General features: G+C 47.9%; 1 protein-coding gene across 10 annotated transcripts in view; it reads right to left on the bottom strand.

Annotated features, from left to right (window-relative positions):
- WDFY4 (WDFY family member 4) overlaps positions 1-23,382 on the bottom strand; it is a 309,530-nt gene that overhangs the window by 152,936 nt on the left and 133,212 nt on the right. For 7 of the 10 annotated variants that reach the window (XM_042907733.1, XM_042907735.1, XM_042907734.1 and 4 more), the window contains 11 exons: positions 22,253-22,326; positions 20,291-20,452; positions 19,602-19,693; positions 17,830-17,929; positions 15,663-15,868; positions 14,668-14,837; positions 12,412-12,537; positions 7,036-7,200; positions 4,060-4,263; positions 3,245-3,359; positions 1,803-1,960 (listed from right to left, as the gene is read on the bottom strand). In XM_042907733.1, coding sequence (XP_042763667.1) covers positions 1,803-1,960; positions 3,245-3,359; positions 4,060-4,263; positions 7,036-7,200; positions 12,412-12,537; positions 14,668-14,837; positions 15,663-15,868; positions 17,830-17,929; positions 19,602-19,693; positions 20,291-20,452; positions 22,253-22,326 — 1,572 coding nt within the window. Of the gene's footprint in view, positions 1-1,802; positions 1,961-2,689; positions 2,934-3,244; positions 3,360-4,059; positions 4,264-7,035; positions 7,201-12,411; positions 12,538-14,667; positions 14,838-15,662; positions 15,869-17,829; positions 17,930-19,601; positions 19,694-20,290; positions 20,453-22,252; positions 22,327-22,766; positions 22,923-23,382 lie in introns of those variants that run through there. The other 3 variants (XM_042907736.1, XM_042907737.1, XM_042907738.1) reach the window with 3 other exon arrangements.

Raw genomic sequence — 23,382 nt, 5'->3', positions numbered from 1 at the left:
TCAATAGAAACAAATCAGAAATTTTTAAAAACAAAAGACTCCATAGCCAAAAACTATGTGCAAAGTGTTTCAGTCTACTAGAGAGATCATTCGTTAATTATAGATTGCTCTCTTAGAATTACATCGGTAACGTAAGAATTTATACCAGTGAATTTAAGTTTTATTTAAATCTGCTGGAATTTGGGATTTATGTTTTTATCATCATCCTGTCCTGCTCCTCAGATGGGTCACATCTGTCAACCTGAGGTTGAGGTTTGTGAGAGTCACAGGCAGTGAGCAGGAGAGAAGGATGACGGATGTGTGAGGAGCTTAGTCTGGCCTGGAACCCCCTGACGGCACATCAGCCCCAGTGGGCACACACTCTGAGTCCCAGTGGGCACCCACTCCCTTTACACTGGGGAGCTGCTATTCATTGGACGTTTGCATCCCCCCAGAACACATATATTGAAACCCCAGGTCGGGTCTCTGGGAGGTAAGTAGGTCATGAGGGTGGAACCCTCATGGTGGGATTAGTGCCCTTATAAGAAAAGACAAGAAAGAGCTGGCTTCCTCTCTTTCTCCAGCTCACGAGGATACAGGCAGAAGATGGCCATCTGCAAACCAGGAAGAGAGCTCTCCCCAGACACCAGATCTGCTGGAGCCTTGACCTTGGACTTCCCAACCTCTAGAACTGTGAGAAAGGATGTCTTTTGTTCAGCTGCCCAGCCCATAATGTTGTCAAAGTGGCCTGAGCCAAGTAAGACGGGACCTCAGTGGCTTCCCTCGTTTCTCAACACAACGTCCCAACAATCTGATTCTAATCCCCTCAGAGACGACAAGGGATATCTCTCCCATCTTGGGGTTTTTCTTGAGAAAGCATCTGAATGCATTCTGTTCGGGCTTGCCCAGAAATGTGCATCAGTCAGAATGACTACTGCCCTAGGAAATGTGCCAAGGCCCAGTCCTGGGGTCTGGGGTTGACTGCAGAGACAGAGGTGTTGGGGACACTGACGTCACCCTCTCTACGAAGCATGAACCCCCCTGGGTTCTGCTGCAGAGGACATGCCAAGAATGACTGGCAGGAGTTTCTGGAGGCAGATTTCAGCTTTCCAGCATTCACTGGTGCCCCACTGGCTGGGACTGCCTCACACCATCATGAGCTCCTCAGACAGGGAGGGCTCAAAAAAAGACTGAATGATTACTTGTCAGGAAATGTTCCCAGAATGTGAGGTGAGGACAAAGTAAAGGGTTCAACTCTAGAATTTTGAGAGTATGATTCTGTGTGTGTGCACACATGTACAATAAAGAACGTGTGCACCTGTACACACACATGCTTACGTCTAAAGGTGTACGTATAGGCACGCATTTGCACGTGTGGGTGTGTATGTAGATCCATCTGGGGAGGGAAGGAGAGCACAGCGGGAATAATAGGGCTAGGAAAAAGTACTCTTGTGGCAATTTCAGGAAAGCCCACATGTGACCCATGGAGGTGCATATTAAGAATGAAATGAAATAAGTCTTTTGGAAATAAAGAGCTTTTTGGACCTTTGTTGCTCAGGTGCCAGCACAGGGGGCTGTAGCTCCCAGTCACTGAGATGGATCTCAGGTGGCCTGAGGTAAGAGCCCTGCAGGACACTCAACATCCACCCGGTGCTACCTGGGCCATCAAGGTCCTCTTTCCTCTCACCCATCATGGAATCTATTTCCAGGAAGGACAGCAGGTCCAACTGGACCGACCAGATAGCAGCCAACAGTGAGTCACAAGGACACTTGGTGGGTCAGTGGGAGTTTCTCCCCCACCATGGCCAGCCCAGGGTTCTTACCAACATGATGTGGTCTATGACGAAGAGAAGAATGTGTCGGGGGTCAGCTGAGAACATCCCACTGTATAGTTTCTCTACCAGCTTCTGGGTGAAGTAGGAGATGCTCGAGAGTGAAGGAGTCAAAGCAGCTTCTGCATTCGGCTGAGGCTCTTTACTGCCTGGGAGCGGGGGTGGGAGGACACAGACCAGGTCTGAGAAATCATCAGACTTCAAATGGTCTTCTCTCCACGACAGTCTTCAAGCCCCTCACGGTAACCAACCACATCTCACTCACCTCTGTATACCCCATTGTAACCTTCTGTATACCCTGTTGCTGGAAAATGGGGTCTTACACACAGTAGGTGCCCGATGTACACACATTTTTTTTCTCAAAAAAAAAATAGGTCTTTAACAATGTAGTCAGTGATATAAACCAAGTGGGGAGAAGGCAGACGAGGAGCAGCATTTCTTCCAGTAGGCATTTGGGGGGAGGGGGAGGAGCATTTAAGGCATATGGTAAATGGGAAGGCTGTCATGGTGACCCGAGGCCCTGTTGGGACAGAGGATAAAGGGACAGAGGATGAAGCTGCCACGTTGAACTGTCTGTGCTCACCATCATGGCAGGCGCTGTGCTCAGATGCGGATGTGATGGTCTCAGCTAATTCTTATAACGACCCCCTGAGTTAGCCACAACTGCCATCCTCACTCACAGCTTCAGGCACCTGCCCTGAGTCACATCGCCATCTAGTGACAGAGCCAAGAGCAGAAGTGGGAATAGCAAGCTTATGCTTTTCACTGCTCTACCTTACTGCCCTTCCCCAAGAAAGACCAAAAGTCAGGGTTGCCACATTGTGGGGCAAAGAAGAGTCCAGAAGATAAGTAAGCCATGTCACTAAGGATTCCATGGCTCAGAAACCACAGAGAGGACTTTTGTTTAATCTTGTTGGGAAGGTACAGCTTCTCTGGAACTAAGTATTCTGAAGGAAGCTTCAGTCTGAACTTCTTAGGGGCAATGGCAGTGTCTTCATCCAGGTTCGTCCATTTAAGAAACACTTGCTGTGCCCAGTCTTGGGTGCAGAGAGAAAGATGCTGAGCAGAAGAATGTTAAATTCCAGTCGACATCTTGACTTCCCTCATGGGAAGAGGCCAATCCTACTGAAGCCAGAGGAGAACTGATTTTAACTCAGAGGCCTTCTGCCTCTGAGTGGCCCAGTGATGGCAGGGGTGTCATGGAGAGTGGAAAGCATGCCTCCCCTGGGGCCTCGAGGCAGCTTTTGGGAGGTCCCATCACAGAGTCATGGAGGGGCTGACGTGCAGGTGGAGGACGTCTTCCCATGGCTCCTAAGAAACACCGCAGCATTGTGACCCGGAGGCTGGGTCAGTAGCTGGTGGGCACACTGGCTTTCCTGCTCAGCTTCCAGAAGCTTTGTGTCATAAAGGAGGAGAAAGTCACCCCCACTCACCTCTGAGCATGGGCATGTTGCCTCCACTCGTCGTGTGAAATATTTCCATGGTGGAAAGCAGGACCTCAGATTGGAAATCCCGTTTCTGTTGGCTGGTGGCATTGTCTGGAGAAGCCTGGAAGCATACTGGGGACTGAGAGAGTGGCCACACGACCATCATGTCCACTTAGTGCTCACCGGCTCATATGCTAATACTACATCTGCTGGGAGCGTAGGCTGCAGAGAGCTCACAACTATCCTTCTCCAGGGCACTGCCCTCTGCTGATGAAGTCGCCTCACTGGTGAGGTGACGCCCGCTTGCTGGATGGAGGAAGCAAGTTGTGGAACACCCACAGGCAATGACTACCAGGCAGATGCCTCAAGGTGAGGCCAACTCTGGGACGCACATAGCACACCTGTGTTCCCCGTGGGACCAGGCTGTGGCTGAGACCATTTCTTAGCTAGCTTCTTCCCCATCTCCTTCTGCATTCCTTCCCTGCTTCCCCTGAAAGCAGAGCCCCTGGTAAGTCACTTCCCCAAAATCCCTGCTTCAGGTTCCTTCTGGGAACCTGGCTAAAATCTGCCCTCTTCCATCTGTTCACATGCTGCTTGGTGAGTTCCCTGCTGTGCAAAGGGTCCGTGGTTCCCACCATATCACTGCCGTCCCAGGAAATGTTCTCAACCACCAGCCAAGGAGGCTCACCGACAGACCTAGGTGAGCTCTCAAAAGACATCAGCTCTCAGGTCTCCTTGGGCATACCCTGCCCTTCTGGTGCCCACGCCCTCCCAGACCTGTTCCCACAGCACGTGGCCCAACAACACCCTTTCCAACTCACCTCCAGGAGCACTTCCAATGGCAGCCACTGCTTGGGATTGGAGGCCACCAGCAAGAGCTCCCTCAAGAGCAGCTGCATGAAATCCCTCAGCTGCTTCGGGGCGGGATGTGACTTGGCAGGAGCCTGTAGGCCCTCTGCAATGCCGTCGCCTTCAGTCGCAACCCCGGGGTTGCTGGCGTTCTGGGCAGGCTGAGTCATGGGCTCCTCAAAGACAAGAGAATCCCAGTATGAGCAGCCCGCCCCGCCTCAAAGTGCTTTCACATTCACCTCTGAGGTGTGCACAGGTGGGATTCTTATTAAACGCATAAGGAAATCAAGGCTCTGAGGAGGAAAGAGACTTTCCCAGAGTCACCACTGCTTATAAGGTGGGGGGCTATGGTCTCCGGACCCGAGATAGGTGGGAGCCATGGAAAGAACCAGAGCATGGAGCAAGAGAGGCCTGCAGTGGTAAGCAATGAAGCCCAGGGTGTGTCCTGGGCAGGCCACTCCCCTCCTCAGAGCCACAGCTCACCATCAGCCATGTGGCAATGATGAAAAGGACCCACAAAGACATGTGAAGATACAATGAGAGGAACAGCACATATGACAAGGCCTGGCCCCATGAACTATGGTCAAGAAAGCCTGTTCCCACCTCCTGGTGGAGACCTCACTCACCTTTACTGCCTGCCAGGCATGGCTGATGTCGACAGACAGGACCCTCAAGTGAGAGAAGCAGGACTTCCTCAAGTCCTGGCATCCAAGTCCCTGAAGCACGTTGGCCTTCACTTTCTCATTTTTATGTTTATAAAAATATTGGGAGATCAATGAGGCAGGGGTCATCGGCTCAGATGCGTCCAGGAAGACAAGGGGACGCTGGGAGGCCAAATGACACACCCAAGGACATACGGCTGGGGGCTTCTGACTCCTGGCCCATGAACTTTTCATGCACATTCATCTGTCAGCACCTCCCTTTGCTCATTCATAAAATTAACACAGCCATTCTTAATTAAGCCATAAAATGAATTTAATGGCACCTAGGGAGGTGGTGACTGCATTAATTAGCTCCATGCGGCCTTGACTGGAAAGATGCCATATATATTCACAGCATATCGAAGCTTTGTGGCCACCAGCCTTCTGCGTGAAGAGGGCTTGTCACACTTTCTGTGCAACAAAGGCCTTTTGAAGCTGACTTGGAGCTGGGACAAGGCTAGGAGGTGTGGGGATAAGTGCTCTGACACTGGAGCCAGGAGCCCCAAGACAGGGTCTGGCTCATCTGCAGTCACTGGGGAGGTGACTTTGGGCCAGGCCTGCCCCCAGGCAGGAACTGTTGAGTATGAGGAGGAAGAGCCCCGCGTCAGAGTGTGCTCCAGAGCTGCGGGCAGGCGGCCGGCTGGAACCCCGACTTAGCAGGCAGATGGCAAGCCTGGCCTGTGGGTGTAGGAGCTGAGGTGGGGACCTGGGCCGAGAATGTCAGGCCGTGGACTTCGGGGTCCGGGCCGCCTCCAGAGGCCCCAGTCTGGGGGGTTGGGGAGGGGTGGTCTGTAGGACTGTCCTTCCTCCCTGCCTGGCTTCTGTCCCATCCACCACCTCTCCAGGGCTGTCCATAGTGACTTCCTTTGCTCTTTATTGCATCTTGTTTTTAGCATTTACTTTCCCCATATGCTCCTTTAGTTGGTATTAGCCCACCAAACCGTTTTATCTTCTTGCAAATCTTCTAATCTTTGTATTTAGTTTTTTCATTAAAACTAGTTACTCAAACTTTATTTGGCCATTGAATTGTATTTTAAACTGACTGACGCAAAGGACATGAGCCTTGGGGCGAGAGAGTGAGGTTTCGATCTTGGCTCTGTCACTCGTGAATCATGTAAACTATAGCCAGTTTCATTCTCTCAGCCGTTTTGTGAGATGGGTCTTACGGCTCCCACTAAACACAGCAGAAACTGGCCAGTCCCGCTCGGCCTCTCTGGATCTCACTCTCCTCTTACAGACACCACCCGCCCAGGGTGCTAGTATGGTTAACCCAAGCACCAGGCTCAGGACTGCTGCAGGTGCTCAGTAGATGCTGTCTGTCACCATGAACACACTTCTAGAAAAGATTAACTGAAAGAGCACTTTCGTTCATTCATCTGGTTGTTCAGCAACTAATTGTGGGGCAAATATTACATACCCACAAGGCACGTGGCATGGCTTCTAAACCTCCCACTTATGCTTCTAAACCTTCTAAACCTTCCACGGCATGCTTTCTAACATGTTTCTTTAGCTATGGCTATGGATTCGGAGACAGGCGTCATAGTTCACCCTCCCTGCGGGGCGGTCTCGGGTTCCTACTGCACTGTGGTAGGGGCAATGAGGGGAGGTCTGTCTGGCCTTCCTCTCCTGCCCCTGCCTTCCCTTCACACTGTCCTTACCTGCTCCTCTCTAGCTCCTAGATGCTCCGAGCCCATTGGGCTCCCTTGGCCTGCCGGGCCCCTCTTCCTGTGGCCTACATGCACACCATGTTCTCAGGACCCAGTCGGCCCTCTGCCCTTCCAACATCAGCTTGTCTGGCTCTAAGCTGAGCCCTCAGCAAACCCTCTGCACGGAGTCCTGAGTCGTGGACTGCAAACAGGATGAGGGTCCTGAGACCAGAAGACGGGACATTCCTGTTCCCCATCCCCTGGCTGGTGCATAGGCCACTGGCCTCCTGGGATGTAACTTGTTGTTTCACCTTAGCAGTGGGGATATTCCATATAGAACTGGATTCCGTCTACCTCAAATTTCTCATTACGGAGACTCCTGACAACTCAAAAAATTACTGAATCGCAGAACTCAGAACTCAAGCTGCATCTCAGCCAAGAAAAGGAAAATTACGCAAGTTGTTTACTTAATGTTTCAGGCAAGCGGCCTTAAAATGTATTTTAACTTGGGGTGGAGGTAGGGAGGAATTTTGCCCTTCGCCCTTGAAGCATGATGACACTCACCCCTGCTCTCACTGGGCAGGGCAGTGGCGTGTCCTACCTTGTGGGTTCCCAGAGGGAAGGTGACAGCAGCCAACGTCTGGAGGAACTCCGGGGCCCGCCAGGAAGGGTCCTGGGGGTAGGTGCTGTGCACAAGGCCAAGGAAGTGCAGCACGCTGGCAGGGAAGGTCTGTTCCCAGGCATCATCTCCAGAGCCTGCTGAGGGCTGAAGACATACTTCATAAGAGGCGATGCATGGGAGCATGACTATGGCTGCAGGGGAGCCAGAGGATTTGAAATCTAGGCATTTCTGAGACTTTCAACAAGACGCCTAATTGCAACACACCTAAGTCAATGGATTAGCGAGGGATACCGGTCTTCAGCTGGGGAAGGGTTTAACACGTGTAGACATTGTTCCAAGGGCTTCACACACATTCCTCTTCTCCCCTCACAGCAACCCTCTGAAGTAAGTTCTACATCTACTTCTATTTTACAGATGGGAAGACAGAGGCACAGAGCGGTTAAGTAGCTTGCCAAAGGTCACCCGACAGGTAAGGGACAGAGCCAGGAATTGAACCCAGGCAATCTGGCTACAAAGTCTGGCTGTCTTCCTTATACTACCTGTATGTGATTAGACACGGCCTCTGTGTTCAAGGAACTTGCCAGTAAGAGTCAACTCCAGCCTTCCACAGCCCAGTGCTAATACTTCCAGCTGTAGACCCTACCCTGGCTAATATCGGTACAAACCTTGTCTGAGGTTGGCAGGTCTTGAGGAGCCCCTTCCCCACCAGCCAGGGGTCTAGAATGGATCATGTTACGCTGAACTGATATCCAGTATCCCGAGGGGATCTGGGCACCTGTTTGCCAGCACACCAGAACTTGGCCTTGGCCATATGGCCGAGCCTCCATCTTGGCTGCACACGAGTGCCACACTGAAGGCCAGTTCCCTTGAGCAGTCATGACCAGTCACTTTGTCTGGAGACTGACTCCAGCCGCAGTATGTCCAGTGGCTGCCTGAGGTCCTGCTATATCCTGAATGGATAGTCTGGAAATTGAAAATTTACTAACCTTAATATTAGAGTCACCCAACAATGGCGCCACGCCAACAACTAGACTGAATTGGACTCAGCCTCCTCCTACAGATGTTACAGGTGGCTGTCAGGTTCCTCAGCCCTAGCCTCCCCCATCTGTGGCTTCTCATCTTCCCAGCGGCTTGCCTCGAGTCCTGGCTATATGCACTTGAGTTAAGATGTCATGTTTACCAAGTAGCTACCAAGGACTTGGAACTGACAAACCTAATTGTGGAAACAAAGGCAGCATGCATGGAACCATTAGAGAGCAGTTTAAAATCCCCTTCACAGGATTTTGGTGAGGGTCTGGTTTGCGCTACGCAGGTAGACAGAGACACTGCTTCCGAAGTCACCTGCATCTAGCAAATAATTATGGAGGTTCTTAGAGCACAATGTCAGATTTATGGGAGATGCCAGAGCTCAGAGTTCCAAGGGCTTTTTCTGGAGTTAGTGTGCCTGGTTCGGATGCTGCCTCTGCCACTTACTGATAGTGTAGCTTTGGACCAGTTCCTTAACCCCTCCAGCCCCCATTCTGTGAAACGAGGATCCCAATATGACCCATTGCAGAAGGTCGTTGTTGAGGATTGAAGGAAACATTTTACCACTTCAGGTTTATTTTCACAGTGACCAGCACAGGAGCTGAAAGATAAGGTCAGATATAAGACTTGGACTTCTGGGAGAGGAATTTGGATTCGATGCACTACGCAGAAGGGACCCCTGAAGATTCTTAGGCACGGCAGTGACCTGGACTGTAATGCCGATGCCGGACCCACAGGCGTCCACTGTGCCCTCACTCTGTGACCCTGCCTGAGTTAATCCCTGTAAGCTTTGGTTTCTATATCTGCGCAGTGGACATAATGCTGTCTGTTCCAAAGGATAGATGCACGCAGCAGAGTAGCTAACATCTAAAAGACTGACAACGTAAGACATGGGCCAGGATGTGGAGCAAATAGATATAAAGCTTCTGCACAGTGAAGGAAACAATCAACAAAACTAAAAGGCACCTGACGGGATGGGAGAAGATACTTGCAAATGACATATCAGATAAAGGGTTAGTATCTAAAATCTATAAAGATACAGATTATCAAACTCAACACCCAAAAAACAAATAATCCAGTGAAGCAATGGGCAGGAGACACGAATAGACACTTTTCCAAAGAGGACATCCAGATGGATAGCAAATGCATGAAAAGATGCTCAACATCACACATCATCAGAGAAAATACAAATCAAAACCACAATGAGATACCACCTCACACCTGTCAGAATGGCTAACATTAACATCTCAGGAAACAACAGACGTTGGCGAGAATGAGTGGAAAGATGAACGCTTTTGCGCTGTTGGTGAGAATGCAAACTGGCGCAGCCACTCTGGAAAACAGTATGGAGGTTCCTCAAAAAATTAAAAATACAACTACCCTATGACTCAGCAATTGCACTACTAGGTATTTATCCAAAGGATACAAAGATGATGATTTGAAAGGGCACGTGCGCCCCAATGTTTATAGCAGTGTTATAAACAATAGCCAGATTATGGAAAGAGCCCAAATATGCATTAACTGATGAATGTATACAGAAGATGTGAGGGGTGCCTGGGTGGCTCAGTCGGTTAAGCGGCCGACTTCGGCTCAGGTCATGATCTCGCGGTCCGTGAGTTCGAGCCCCGCGTCGGGCTCTGTGCTGACAGCTCAGAGCCTGGAGCCTGTTTCAGATTCTGTGTCTCCCTCTCTCTCTGACCCTCCCCCGTTCATGCTCTGTCTCTCTCTGTCTCAAAAATAAATAAACGTTAAAAAAAAAAAAAAGAAGATGTGAGATATATATACACTATATATACACATATATGGTGGAATATTACTCAGCAATCAAAAAAATGAAAGATCAAAAAGAATGCTGCCATTTGCAATAACATTGGTGGAACTAGAGTGTATTATACTAAGTGAAATTAGGTCGGTCAGAGAAAGAGAAAGACCAATATCACATGACATCACTCATCTGTGGAGTTTAAGAAACACAACATATCAACATAGGGGAAGGCAAGGAAAACTAACATAAAAACAGAGAGGGAGGCAAACCATAAGAGACTCTTAAATACAGAGAACAAACTTAGGGTCGCTGAAGGGGAGGTGGGTGGGGGACTGGTCTAAATGGGTGATGGTCATTAAGGAGGGCACTTCTTGGGAAACTACTCCTGAAATCAATACTACACTGCATGTTGACTAACTTGAATTTTAAAAAAAATTTTAAGAAAAGAAAAATGTGCGTCAAGAGGTCTTTAAAACTGCAATCGCATTAACTCCAGAAAACTGCCAAAAAAAAATGAGGATGCTGAATATCAAAATGGTAGAACTAGACAGAAAAATATCAGGAGAATATATTCAAAGTTGGTTCTTTAAATCAATCCTCAAGTCCCCAGATCCTTAGGTAATGGGAAGGGGTGGGGTAAAGAGAGCATGAGCCTACAAATACAGACTAAGAAGGGGGAAATAATAACACAGAAATTAAATTAATTAAAAGAGACCGTTTGTGCAAGCTGAATAAAATATCTACTACCTAAACAAGGTCAAAGAGACATTTAAGAGCTTAAACAAAGCAATAATGGAAAAAATGTAGGCCCAAGAAGTTTCATAGGAATAATTTAAATAATATAAGAATTATGGATTTAACATCTTCTTGAATAAAATAAAGAACAAGTTTTTTTAATAAAGCTAGCATGATACTGATATCAAAACCTGACAAACATACAACAAAAGAAAACTGCAGCCTGCTATCACTTATAAACATGAACTCAAAGTCTTAAATAAAATAGTTACAAACAGAATAAGGAAGTATACTGAAAGAATAAGAACAGAGGAACTCAGTGAATCTTTGCAAAAATGCAAAAAATCTGTTGATGTAATTCACAGTACGTAAGTGGTTAGAAGAAAAAAGCAGCCGATCACCTAATTACATGCTAATAGAGTATACAATGAAAATTAAATACATTCCTGGTTTTAAAAAGAGCAAAAAGCGTGATCTGTACTTTCTTAGCATAATTACACACACACATACACACAGAGAAAAATTAGCAAGAGATTCAAATAGGCAATTCACAGAAAAATAAATGGAGACGGTTAATAAGCATATGAAAAAATGCTAGCAATTTCACTAATACTGAACACAAGAGAACTCAAGCATGAAATCACCAGTTTGGCGGTGTTGCTAAGGCTGTGAGGACTGGGCTGGGCACCCCCATACAAGATGGCAGGATATACGGTAGATGGAGGGAGGTGTATGTATAATGTCTAATGCATCCTTCCTGAGAGGTGCATCCAAAAGAAACACGAAGGACACTTCGACCCACTATCCCACATCTCAGAATTCAGGCTAAGGAGAACATCAAACTAGAGAGAAAAAGGATCTGATCGGCTCAAGAAAGTTCATTACAGACTTTTTACAACAATGAACATTTTGAGAAAGAACATAAATTTCCTTTGTTTGGGAAACAAAGGCAAGAGGGGTTTATGTGGCCCAGTCCTCTGTAAGGACGTGGTATAATCTTAGGTGTGTGGGAGAAGCTTCCACTAAAGTTCACAGTGGTTATCTCTGGATGGATGTGATTACGGTGATTTTTACTTTCCATCTTTGTCTTTTGTTGAAACTGTAAATCTAAGCATGAATCACTTCCCAGAAGCAATAAGGTTTCCCTACACACAATCAAGCCTCCTCCAAGACCCTTGGTGTCTACGGAATTAAGTCAGACGTTTTCAGCCTTTCATGCAAGTTCTTGTTGATCTGGCTCATAATTACTCCCATTCACAGCCCTCATGGCCTTCACCCCCTCACGCTTGCCTCCACGTTGAAAATAACCTCTCCACCTACCTCTGATGGACCTTGAAGGCATGAATAGATGGGTCTCGGTGTCATGTAAGTAGTTGGTGGGCATCTGTCTTCTCTAACAGGTTTCTACCTCACAGCTCCCTCATGTTTGAGGCCCGCCTGTCCCAGTGGGGGTGAGCTCCTTGAGGGAACAGGTCCCTTTCCACCCCCACCAGTCCCCTTAAGCTCCTGACCCAAACCAGTTGCTCAGAAATGTTCTCTTGACTGAAAGCATTAAATCTCCCAGTGAAGGAACTCAAATATTTAAACAAATGGAAAACAGATGTCTTCCAGCCAGAGCACGCAAACTCCACTGGGGACATGTAGGCTGAGTTTCTCACTGAGCACCTAAATTATCACTAGGAACCCCCACACCTCTTCTATCAGGCATCCTGGATGACACTTGCTAATTATCAGCATTACCAGGAAGCTGCTGGAAAAAGCCAAGGTGACCCTTCCAAAGTTGTCTTCCCATCAGAGCCTCCTCGTGAGATGTAAGGAATGGGTCTCACCTGGCTCATGGTGGCTTTCAGCATTTCCAGAAGCAGCAGGGCACCTTCGGTGCACAGCCCAACCCGGAGGACTTCTTCACTGTAGTGCTTCTGCAGGAGCCACTGAAGCATGGCATCCAGGCTGTCCTGAAAGAGGGGGCAAGGACTATAGAGAGACATATGGCTGCATGCCAGTGGGACCAGCTTTCCAGCCAGTGCATCATGTTTCTCAGGGGGCCCGAGTGGGAAAGACGAAACGGCATAGTAACAGCCTAGGTGGCTGGCCCATACGTAGAACTTCAGCCCACTCAGTGGCCTGTGAGGGAAATAAATACACACCTCCTATAAGATGCTGCAGGCCCACACAACCTGCATCAAGTTTAGCTCTTTTGTTTGGTTTGAGGTCCCAATCAACTTTAATGAATTTTTGTAAATGCAATTACAGAGGACATAGGAGGAATTCAAAGGCCTTGAGCACAGTGCAGAGTGTAGCAGAGGGAACGTGGAATTGACCAGCAGGGCAATCTGACTTTGCCTCTTGAAAAGCTGGGTTTGTGCAAGCTATTCAGCCTCTTGGCAACTCAGTTTCCTTCTCCTTAAGATGAAAATTGCATTCTCTACCCCATGGGATCATTATAAATATCAGGTGAAATAAAATTTGTAAAACGTCTATCATGGGTCCTGACATTCAGCAGATGTTTGTTTCCTACAACACGTTCTTGGAGACATAGAAATGCACGGTTTCGGTGAACCTAGCACAGCATATTAAGAACTTTATTTTGAAGGGCGATCGATAATACCATTAGCATATATCAAGATTTAGGTAGGTCAAATATAAGGATATGCAAGGGAGGTGGATTTTCTAGCCTTCTATTTGCAGGGCCATGCCCCTCCCCCAATTTCCATTCCGCGCAGTTTAACTCCATTCAATTGAGACCAAGAAACAATTTCTGAATCTGCTGTTTGTCAGGTGCCCAGGAAGGTGAATAAGAAGTGGAGTCTGTTCTCGAGGTACTCAGTAGCTAAGGAGAGAGGAAATCACGTAACTGTGTCAGTGTCATATAAGGCAAAGGTGTGCTGAGACACACAGGAGGGAGTGGTTCCCCGTGCCCAGGGATCTAATCAGGAGGTGGCATCTGAGCTGTGTTTTGAAGGAGGACCCCTCATCAGGCAGGTGACATGGGAGTAAGAACTCATTAAGGGCACAGGGGAGGCAAGCACAAAGCAGCTGATCTTACTGGGGAGGTGACTCGGGGGTTTCACGGCACAAAGGGCCGGTAAGCAAGGAAGCTGGGTGGAGAGACAAGTCAGACACCCCATCGCAAAGGGTCTTGGCACTGGCTGTGGATGCTGAACCTGATCCCGCAGGTATGGGAGCTCACGAAGACCTGGATGAGTGAGTGAGTGTGTGAACGGTGAGAAGCTATGTGTCATGAGTGGAGGCTCCTCTTAGGAGAGATGTGGCTAAGGAAGGACAAGACAATGACAAATAGGAAAACAGTTGGCCAGGAGTATGAATCAAGGGGTCAGTTTCTGGTTTTAGGTGGGACACAGTTCACCATATTTATGGTCTCTGAGGAAAGAGTCCATAGAAAAGAAGCTGCTGAAAGTACAGGAGAAAGAAGGGTCAACTACTAGTGAGATCACTCAGGAAAGGAGTGGAAGGAATCCAGATCAGCCTGGAAAAACTACCCTTTGCCAGTGACAACAGAGAGAAGGTGATGAAGAGGGTCATGGCATGACCAGGTGGTGGAGAGCAGGGTACCAAAGCAGTACCTCCCTCTGGGGCCCTCCATTCCCACTGTGAAGTAAGTCATTGGAGCAAAGGGTGGCTTTGGAGCAGAAGTCTGAAGAGCATATACGGTTTACTCTAGAATGCAGGGGAATCAAGGCACTTCGCTAAGGTCAAGACACACACTATTTCAGAAGGTATAAACTGAGGTTCTAATTCTGTGGTGGCAGCAACCCGCCTCCCTTCCCATGCCCATGATCATGTGACTTCTCTAGCCATGCCCAGAAGGGGAAAGACTTAAAAGTGGGACTGATAAAAACAGAGAGCTGCTGGCAGGGAGGATGGGAGGCAGAAGCCCAAGAACTCAGAGTACCTGAAGAGCTAGACAAGGGAGTGGCTCTGTGAGGGAAGGAAGCGGGTGAGAACACAATATGAGTTGGAAGAAGTGGATAGAGGTAGCGGTGGAGAGTCTTAGGGAACTGCCTCGGTCACACGGAATGAGACCAGGTATGTCACTCTATCCCAGGGGTACCCCAAAAACCTACTTTGGGCCCGTCCGTCAGCTCTGTAAGTGGCGTCTGCAGGAAGAAGGTGGACACAATGAGATAGACTTCTGGAATATGCACATGGTGGCCCAGAAAGTCTTTCAAGACGCGGAACCCAGGAAGCAGGCAGGGGCTCTGGTCAGGCATGGCAGGGTGGCTCTTCAGGTTATCTATTGATCAGGTGGAAGGGGCACAAAATCCAATTGAGAACAATTGCTGTTGCTTCTGGTCAAGGTGGGGACTGGGAACATGAAGGGATTCCCTGCCACCTACCCATCCCATAGAAATGCCAGATAGAAATATATGTCATACACACGTGACCACAAGAAAGTATTCAATAAGAGTTCCTTTCCCTATTTCAGACACACTCATTCATTCATTCATTCATTCATTCAGAAACAGATACTTAGTGCCTACCACCTTAGAGGCAAAAGGCTAGCTTTGTATTAGGCAATAAGGACATAGCATTTCAACAAAATATACAGAACCCAAGACCCTCACCAAGTACTTACGATGTAGTTGTAGGGAAGGACATTATGGAATTAAATGCCCCAATAAATATTTGCTTGTGAATTGTGATAAACACCATAAAGAAAAGTAATAGGGGCAAAGAGAGTATAACAGAGGGGCCCTAATTCAAGGGGAACCCTCTTCTCCTGGAGGAAGTGGTCTTTGAACTGAGACCTGAGGGATGAACCCATACCATCCAGGAGAGCCATGTTGGTGTTGTGGGTTGGGGGCAACATCCCAGGAAGAGGAAAAGAGCTGAGGAGCTCTTGAGGAATGGAAGGAAGCCCCCCGTGTCTGCAAAGCAGTCAGGACATAAAGGGATCTTGACAAGGAAGTAAGAGGGGACTGGGACTGATCGGGATCAGAGGTCAAGGTGATCCTACTGTGAGAGCATGAAGGCCCCTAGAGGAAGGAGCTTGGCCGGTCCTCACTTGCAGCCCAGGATGAGGAGGTGTCCTGCCTCCTGGAGAAGGCTGCACACTCACCTATCACAATGTCTACTCCCTCGAAGCTGCGCTCCACCCAGGATCCCCCAGACAGGCCTTCTTTAAATCGCCCGCGGAGGGAGGGGCTTGCCAAAAAGTGCAGCAGAAGCTTCAACCCCAGCACCGTGGTGCTTGGATGCACGTGGCCCTGTACAAGGAGCAGGAACCAGTCAGGCCCCAGGTTCAAAAACATCTCTTCCTTTGTCCTGGGGGGGGGAGGGGGGGTCAAAAAATGCAATAAAATATCTCTCAGTCCATGAGCAAATAACACATCCAGAAAATACAAATAATTTCCAGCCTCGCTAGTCACCTAGGAGAGGCAAATTAAGGTTGATCTGGATATCACTCAGTGAAGTACATGTTATATTTTTAAAGAATGGTAAACTAAAATGCTGGCAAAGTTGCTGTTAAATGGCTGAACATGTTTATGAATCACTGCAATGTAAGTTGGCCAAAGCTCTTCAAAGCAATTGGAAACTGTACCAACAGATGTAAAAATGCGCAGGCCCCTTGAGAGCCCTAGCCCACTAGTATTCATACTTGCAGGGGCTGACCAGCCACCCATCTAATTACATCAATACAGTTGCATAAAACACATAATAGTTAAGTCACTCCCTTTTCAGATATAGTGATCAAAATTAATCTAAATGGAATAGTCCAGTATTCATGCATCTGTATCAATTTAGGCCAAAAACAAAAAACAAAAACAAAAAAAAAAAACCACCACATTTTAACTGTCACTTTCAAAAATGAATTTTAAAATGATGAGTTTGGAGAATACAGATTTGCTAGAGGGGACTGGAGGGTAGGGAGGTGGCAACCAAACCTCAGGGGCAATGGCTCAGCAAAGGACTCTGCCTCTAGGAACCAGAGAAGGGCCCATCTTTGCTAGGCAGGGTTCTCAACATCAACTGCCAGACTAGGCAGCGAGGCTGTGGCCCCTGGACTAGAAGTCAAGAAACTGCCCTCTCTTCTATCCCTGCCTCTGTTTACTAACTGGCTGACTTTGGCAGAGCTTTTGATGAGCTCTGGTCATTCTCCTTGATGATGATGATGATGATGATGGTGATGAGGGCAGTGATGGTGAGATGATGACGATGAGAAGACAGCTTATGGAGTATTTATAGTGTCCCAGACACCATGTTTGGGGCTAGTCACATATTAATTTCCATCCATAGCAGGTACTACTCTTATCCTCATATAGATGAGTAGAAGAGGGCATAGAGGACTTAAATAACCTCCCCAAAGTCTCTGAGAGCAGAGCTGGGATTTGAACCCAGGAGGTCTAGACGTCAGAGCCCTGGTGCTTAAGCACCACCCTATATTCTCATTCAGAAAGATGAAAAAAGAGAGGGTTGGACTAGCTCATCTCCAAGGCATCTTCCAGTTCTACCATGTTTTGATTCTAGAAATACAAAGACTTCTTAAGCACTACTTGCAAGGCCATTTTACCGAGGGATAACTCCCCACAGCATTCCTCCCTTCCCCAAACACACGAACACACTAAAATGCCAACCCAGCAGAGCAAGGACCTAGACCGACTTCCTCAGCACTGCAGTCTTGGAGTGAGGAACAGGGTCTGACACACAGTAGGTGCTCAACAAATAGTGGTTGAATGGATGACTCTGGAGTTGGATATAAAGCAGGCAGTCAGTGGGAGAGAGTTAATGGAATTTCATGGTTACACATTGTTTTCAAAGTTAATTGAAGGCAGATACTTCTTTTTCCAACTTGGAAAAATAACTAAATAACTGACAGTAAATAGCAGAAGAATTTGGCAAGCCTTTTCCTTGATAGATGTTATTTAGGCTAACCATTTCTCCGTTCTATTTTCTGCCAAGTACAGGACATCAAAATCAGTGATTGTCACAACTGCCAAAACAATAACAATTACACTACAGCTATGGTGACAAAAAGAGCTTATTGTAATTATACCAAATCTGTTCTGACTTACTCATGCCCATTTCACATTTGCATCAGAATATCTTAGGGCAAGGTCTGCTTTATTGGGTGGAGAGAATATAATTTTCTTTCTGACTGGTACAGGAAACAACACATTGCCGAAAACCGACTCGGAGATGCTAAACTTTTCATTAAGAAAAGGTTTTAATACTGCACCCTGTATGAGGCAACCCCATGCCAAATCGCTCTTCCTGGAACTACTTACTCAGAGGACAGATGAAGTTGGGAAGAAGATATTACACTGAACAGCATCTCCAGCAACTGGTTTCTGAGCCAGATTGTCTTTCCAGATGTTTGGCTTCCAGCTACAAAATAAGGAAACTCAGATTTGAGAGAAAACGGATGTAAAGAGACAGACTATTTGCTGCAGTAAGCAATCGTATTCACCAAATGCTTCGTTCACCCAGGAATTGGGGCATGGATGGGACTCAAAATTCTGGCATTCAGTTCTAGACTTCCAGGCAATGCTTAAAAAGAATTTCAAGACATGTTCCTAAAGTTCCCTTTAACTGGAGATGATTTTGTTGCTTCCTATCCACTTCCCCCCAAAATCCTAAAAATAACAAGGTCAAATTTATCTTCTAGCAGAAGAATTTTTTTTCACTATCACAGGCTGCAACATTTCTTGACCACCTACTACATGCTGAGCATCATGGGAGGCACTGGGAGCAGAGTGGTGAAGATTTTAGTACTCGATCTCAATTCCTGCTCTCAATGTGTTTCCAGGCTAAACCTTCAGCATATCAATGTTGCACTAAAAATAGAGCTTGCGTTGTAGAGTTCAGAATGCAGTCCATATTAGAAGGGCTCACTGAATAAGCTTACTTTTGGCCCATTATCCATTCATTCATTCCCTTGGTTAACCACTTATTTTACAACCAATTCAGGGCACGTGAATGCAGAAACATGACTGATGTGGCAGTTTGGAGAACCGGAATCAGATTTCTCTTTATTTGGATTCTGGCCCCAAAGGTCTTCTCTCTCTGAGCCTCCGTTTCCTCATCTGCAAAATGGGAATAGTAATACCTACAATTCAGGTTTGACCTAAAGATAAGAGATCATTTTTCTAGACTAAGTAAGAGTGTCCAATAGAATCTTTTTCAATGATAAGAATGTTTTCTATCTCTCCTGTCCAATACAGTAACCACTAGGCTCGTGTGGTTATCGAGCACTTGGAATGGAGCTCGTGTGACTGAGGAATTGAATTTTTAATTGCATTTAATTTCTACCAGTTAAAATTTAAATGTAAATGGCCACATGTAGCTAGAGGCTCCCATCTTGGACAGCGCAGATCTGTAGGGCCCAGGACCAAGTTCCCTTCACACCTGCCCTAGCAGAGGGAACATGACATAGCTTCTGTTCTGCACCTGGTTGGGAGGAGAGAGACCCAAAAAAACAAATCACTAACCTGTGCATTAGAGTAAGTGCAAGGACTTTAGAAGCCCAGAGGAGGTGACTTAACCTGGCTCGGTATGACCAGGAACGGTTAACTCAGTGGGCAAAGCAGGGGGTGGGGTGGAACAGGGGAGGCATTTCTGCCAAGGGAACAACACATACAAAGCATGGCTGGAGGGCAGACCATCACATATTAGGATGTGCAGGTGCTCAGAGTGCTGAAGTTGGGGCTCATCAGAGGAGCAGAGGTAGGAAGGACTCAACCAAGAAGGTAAGCAGGAACTGGGTCATGAAGGATCCCACCTGTTGGCCTATAGGGAACTGAGTTTTATCCTGGAGGTCTTAGAAGCCATTCCAGGTTGTGAAGGGAGAATAAACAATTTGATATGACTGTAACCCTACTCATAACACTATGACCTCACAAGGCACTCCTTGGGAACAATTGCTCAGTTGTGGGTACCTTCCCTTTTCTTTGCCTCAGCCCTTCCCTCTGCAAAATGGGCCCATGACAGGTGGCTCTCAGGGGTGACCTGAGGGCCATCCTGCTGCTTTCAGACTGGTGTCTGAGAAAGGTCTCCTCACCAGACACTGAGGAGTCCAGGCCTCCATCCACGCAGATCTGCCTCTCATTCACCGAAGAAGGCTTGAGGGTGTAGACAACAAACAGCCCAATTCTTAATGCAGAGAGAGAGGGATATGTTCAGTGGTGGGCTCCACCCACGTCTGCTCAACACATATGAAGGTTTTCTACACAGATCCACCCAAATCGGCTTCAAGGGAGGGTTTGAGACAGATCACATTATTCTGTGATCAATGCAGTGTTTCCAGAGACTTCTAAAAACTATCATCAGAGCAGTTAACTCTGGCTCTGCCAGATCAACATAACAGAGAGTGCTGAGGATGGAAAAGGCTACGTACCATGCCAACTGGGACTGTCCTTTGAGAAGTCTGCAAAAAGCAGACACATTGGGTCAATGGCTGATGAGGAGGACTGTGCTCACAGGAACTTGAATTCTTGGCATAGTAAGTACGTCCGGGCACCAGGGAGCTGTGAGCACACAGCCCTGAGGGGAGTCTTGCAGAACCACCCCTTTTCTCAACTCTCAGCCCTGAACAGAACCTCTGGAAGGTTCCAAGGAAATGGAACCTGCCACTGCCCTGAAGGGTAATGTTGCTGGGTCGAGTGTGGTCAGGAGAGAACTGAGGCCTATATACCCTTGTGAAATAGTCCCAAGGCTCTGCCCTTCCCCCTGGGAAGCGTGGCACAGTACCTGAGCAAGTCCTGGATGCTGAAGTGGCCCCTCAGCTGACAGCCCAGGATGGCAATGATGGTGGGGATCTTGGAGAAGGTGAGGCCCGGCTCATTGAAGAGGAAGACGAGCTTGGGTATAAGCTGTGCCTGGTGAGCAACTTCAGCATTCCGGGGTCCTTCCCTGGTGAGCCCAGGAGAAAGGCAGTAAAAGCTTTTACTGGAATGAACCAAATTTGCTGTGTTTCTGCTAAAAAGGTTTCCCAGGCTGGGCTTGCTCCATGGCCCTCTGACTCCAATGCTCTCTTGGCAACTCATCAAAATGCTGTCAGACACCCATTGAATATGTGTCTGCCGAGAGTTGCTCAGGGATGAGCCTCCCATGCCCTTCCACCCCCCCGGAAACTGCCTTCAAAGATAACCCCCAGTTATTGACTTTTAAATTCCAAGCCTCAGGGAAAACTAAGGCTGGTCTCAGAAAACTCAGAACAAAGACAGCAGACTCGCGTGCGACCGCGGAGCACTCTCCAACAGCCAGGAGCGAGGGGCCCTTGGCGAGTCTGTCTGGGGTGTGTGCTCTTCCTGCCCGCCCCAAACCACAAAGTGGATGAACACGCCACTGGGAGTCAAAGGGGAAAAAGACAGAATTCAAGCATCCGCATCCCCCTTCTTAGGATAATCACAAATTCAATTTCCCGTAAGTTCTACTCAACCAAAGAAAACAGCTCCCAGGATAAATGATCATCTTTAAGAAAACAACAAGTACAGAAAGAAAGTGGGAAAAGGAAAGAAAAAAAAAAGGTGAAGGAGGGTGAATCTGGGTGGATGGCTCCTTCTTGAACTGTCTTTTCAGTACTAACAGGACAAATTCTGCCAACCTCCACATCCCTGATACTGAGGCAGAACCAGCCCAGTTCTGTGTGTGGTTTGTATTCACAGCTCTCACTGTGTTTTGTGCTCTTTCTTATCATGGCACTAAGCAGCCCGTTTTTCTGTATTCCTTCTCCACAGGACTGTCTTGTTCCTCTTGAACTTCCAGCCCTGAGGAGCTGCCCAGCAGCCATCTTGCCGTCTGCCCACATGAAGCCAGCACGGAGGAAAGCATGAACAAGACAGGTGACAGGTCTCAGATGAAGTAGTGAGTGCCACCCGGCCACATGTGAAGATCTGCCCCGTTCCAATGTATGAGCCAATAAATTCCCCCTTTCTCAACCTTCCTTTTGCCCTCCCTCCTCCCTCCCTTCCTTCCTTAAGTTGGTTTGAGTTGTATTTCTGCTGCTTGCAACCAAAAGAACCCTGAATGATTTAAAAAGCAACTTGGAGAAGTCATTTAGAGAGAGAGTGGGTTGGGAGGCAAACAGGACACAGAGAAGTGTTTTCCTTTGCTGGCCACATATACTGAGCCCCTGAGAGGGTGCGAGGCCCAAATCCACCAGGGAGACAGACTTGCCCCACATAAGTGAGCCACTGGGAAGGGCATTGCTACGACTGAATGTTCGTGTCCCCCCCAAAATTCATGTGTTAAAACCTAACCATAGGATTTGGAGGTACAGTCTCTGGAGGTAAACACATCCCCTAGTGATGGGATTAGCACCTTTATAAAAGAGATGCCAGAGAGCTCCCTCGCCCCTCCCACCAGGTGACACTATAGCAAGGAGACTGCTGTTAACCAGGAAGGGGGACCCTCCCCAGACACCGAACCTGCTAGTGATGTTGATGTTAGACTTCATGTTAGATGTTAGGCTTCCAGCCTTGAGAACTGTGAGAAATAAGTTTCTGTTGTTTATTCAGCACCCTGTCTATCATATTTTGTCACGGCAGCCCAAACAGACCCAGACAGACATGCTGTCACCTGGGAGTCCAGTGGTCTGGAAATGGGAGAAGGCCGTGGTTGCTGAGCCACTGGCTGTCCTGTCCCCTCAGTCCCCCTTCTTGGCATGAAGCCACTAGTCCTAGCCCCCCGCACTGCCAAAGCCCAGCCTACCTTGGTGATCGAAGGATTTCCACAAAATGGGAAAAGAGGGAGAGCTCCAGGTTGTCTGCAGAATTCATCCAGAGCTGGGGACAACAAACACACAGTGAAACCAAGACGTGCGTGAAGAAGGGATTCCAGGCAGTGTAAGCAGGTACAGAGCTGCTTAGGCAAGCTTCTTAGGCTTGAAATTCACTAACACAATTTAGCTGCTCAAGAATCTGACCCGCTCTCCCGACACCTAGAACTTAGAGGGGGCCTGCCCCGGGGGGAAGCTCATACGCCATTCCTCTCCTCCCCATCTCTGCTGCTGCCCAGTGCTTCCGTGTGAGTCTAGATTTGAACCAAGGACACTCGCCCTCACCTCCGTCTGGCCCTCAGCCCTGCTGCCCGTGTAGCCGTACCCCAAACGCAGTTCATCCTCGCTGGAGCCTACAAGGCAAATACCAGTCTTCCCAAGTTAGAGATGAGAAAATAGAGGCTGAGACAGACCAGTTGAGTGACAGGCCCCACTCACCACTGGCAAGTGGTAGGACTGGAGTTAGAAGCTGAGTCTTGGCTGTCTGGGTTTATGCTCCCGCGACCACGCACCCAACTTGTGCATGCATCAGTTTCTTCACTTCTTTCCTCCATAAATCCTGAAGCACCGCCCACACCTTCCCTTATACAGCTGCTCTGCGAGCTGTGCACAGAGGGGAGATGCACTGTGATTCTGAGAGTGAACTTTATCACTCAGGTCGTTATCATTCACAGTAAACAAAATACAGTGGCTAACCATCCTTCTGGGGCACAGTTGATGGCACGCCTTCATGTCTCATGCCTATTTCCTTTCAGAGAGCTTGACCATTTCTTACTTCTAAATACTGACATTTCCTAAGGCCCAGAATTAAAAAGGTTCCGACATGGGATTGCAAGAGTGCAATCACAGAGCAGCAAAGAAAGCTCACGCTTCTAAATGAGGCCATGTTCTAGAGGCAAGAAGTACCCTGTAAGTCCTAAAAGGATATCATTATCTGCATTTAGTAGCTAAGAAGAGTGAAGACTCAGAGAGACTAAGTAACTTGCCTGGCGCCCCATGGTTTCTAATTGGCAGAGGCTGGCTTCAAAGCCTGGTCTGTCTGACCATGGAGCCCATTCTCTTG

Source organism: Panthera leo, chromosome D2, assembly GCF_018350215.1.
Source record: "Panthera leo isolate Ple1 chromosome D2, P.leo_Ple1_pat1.1, whole genome shotgun sequence".
In the NCBI taxonomy this organism is placed as follows: Eukaryota; Metazoa; Chordata; class Mammalia; order Carnivora; family Felidae; genus Panthera; species Panthera leo.
Note: the sequence above shows the minus strand (reverse complement) of the source record. Positions and strands in the feature narration are given on the sequence as shown.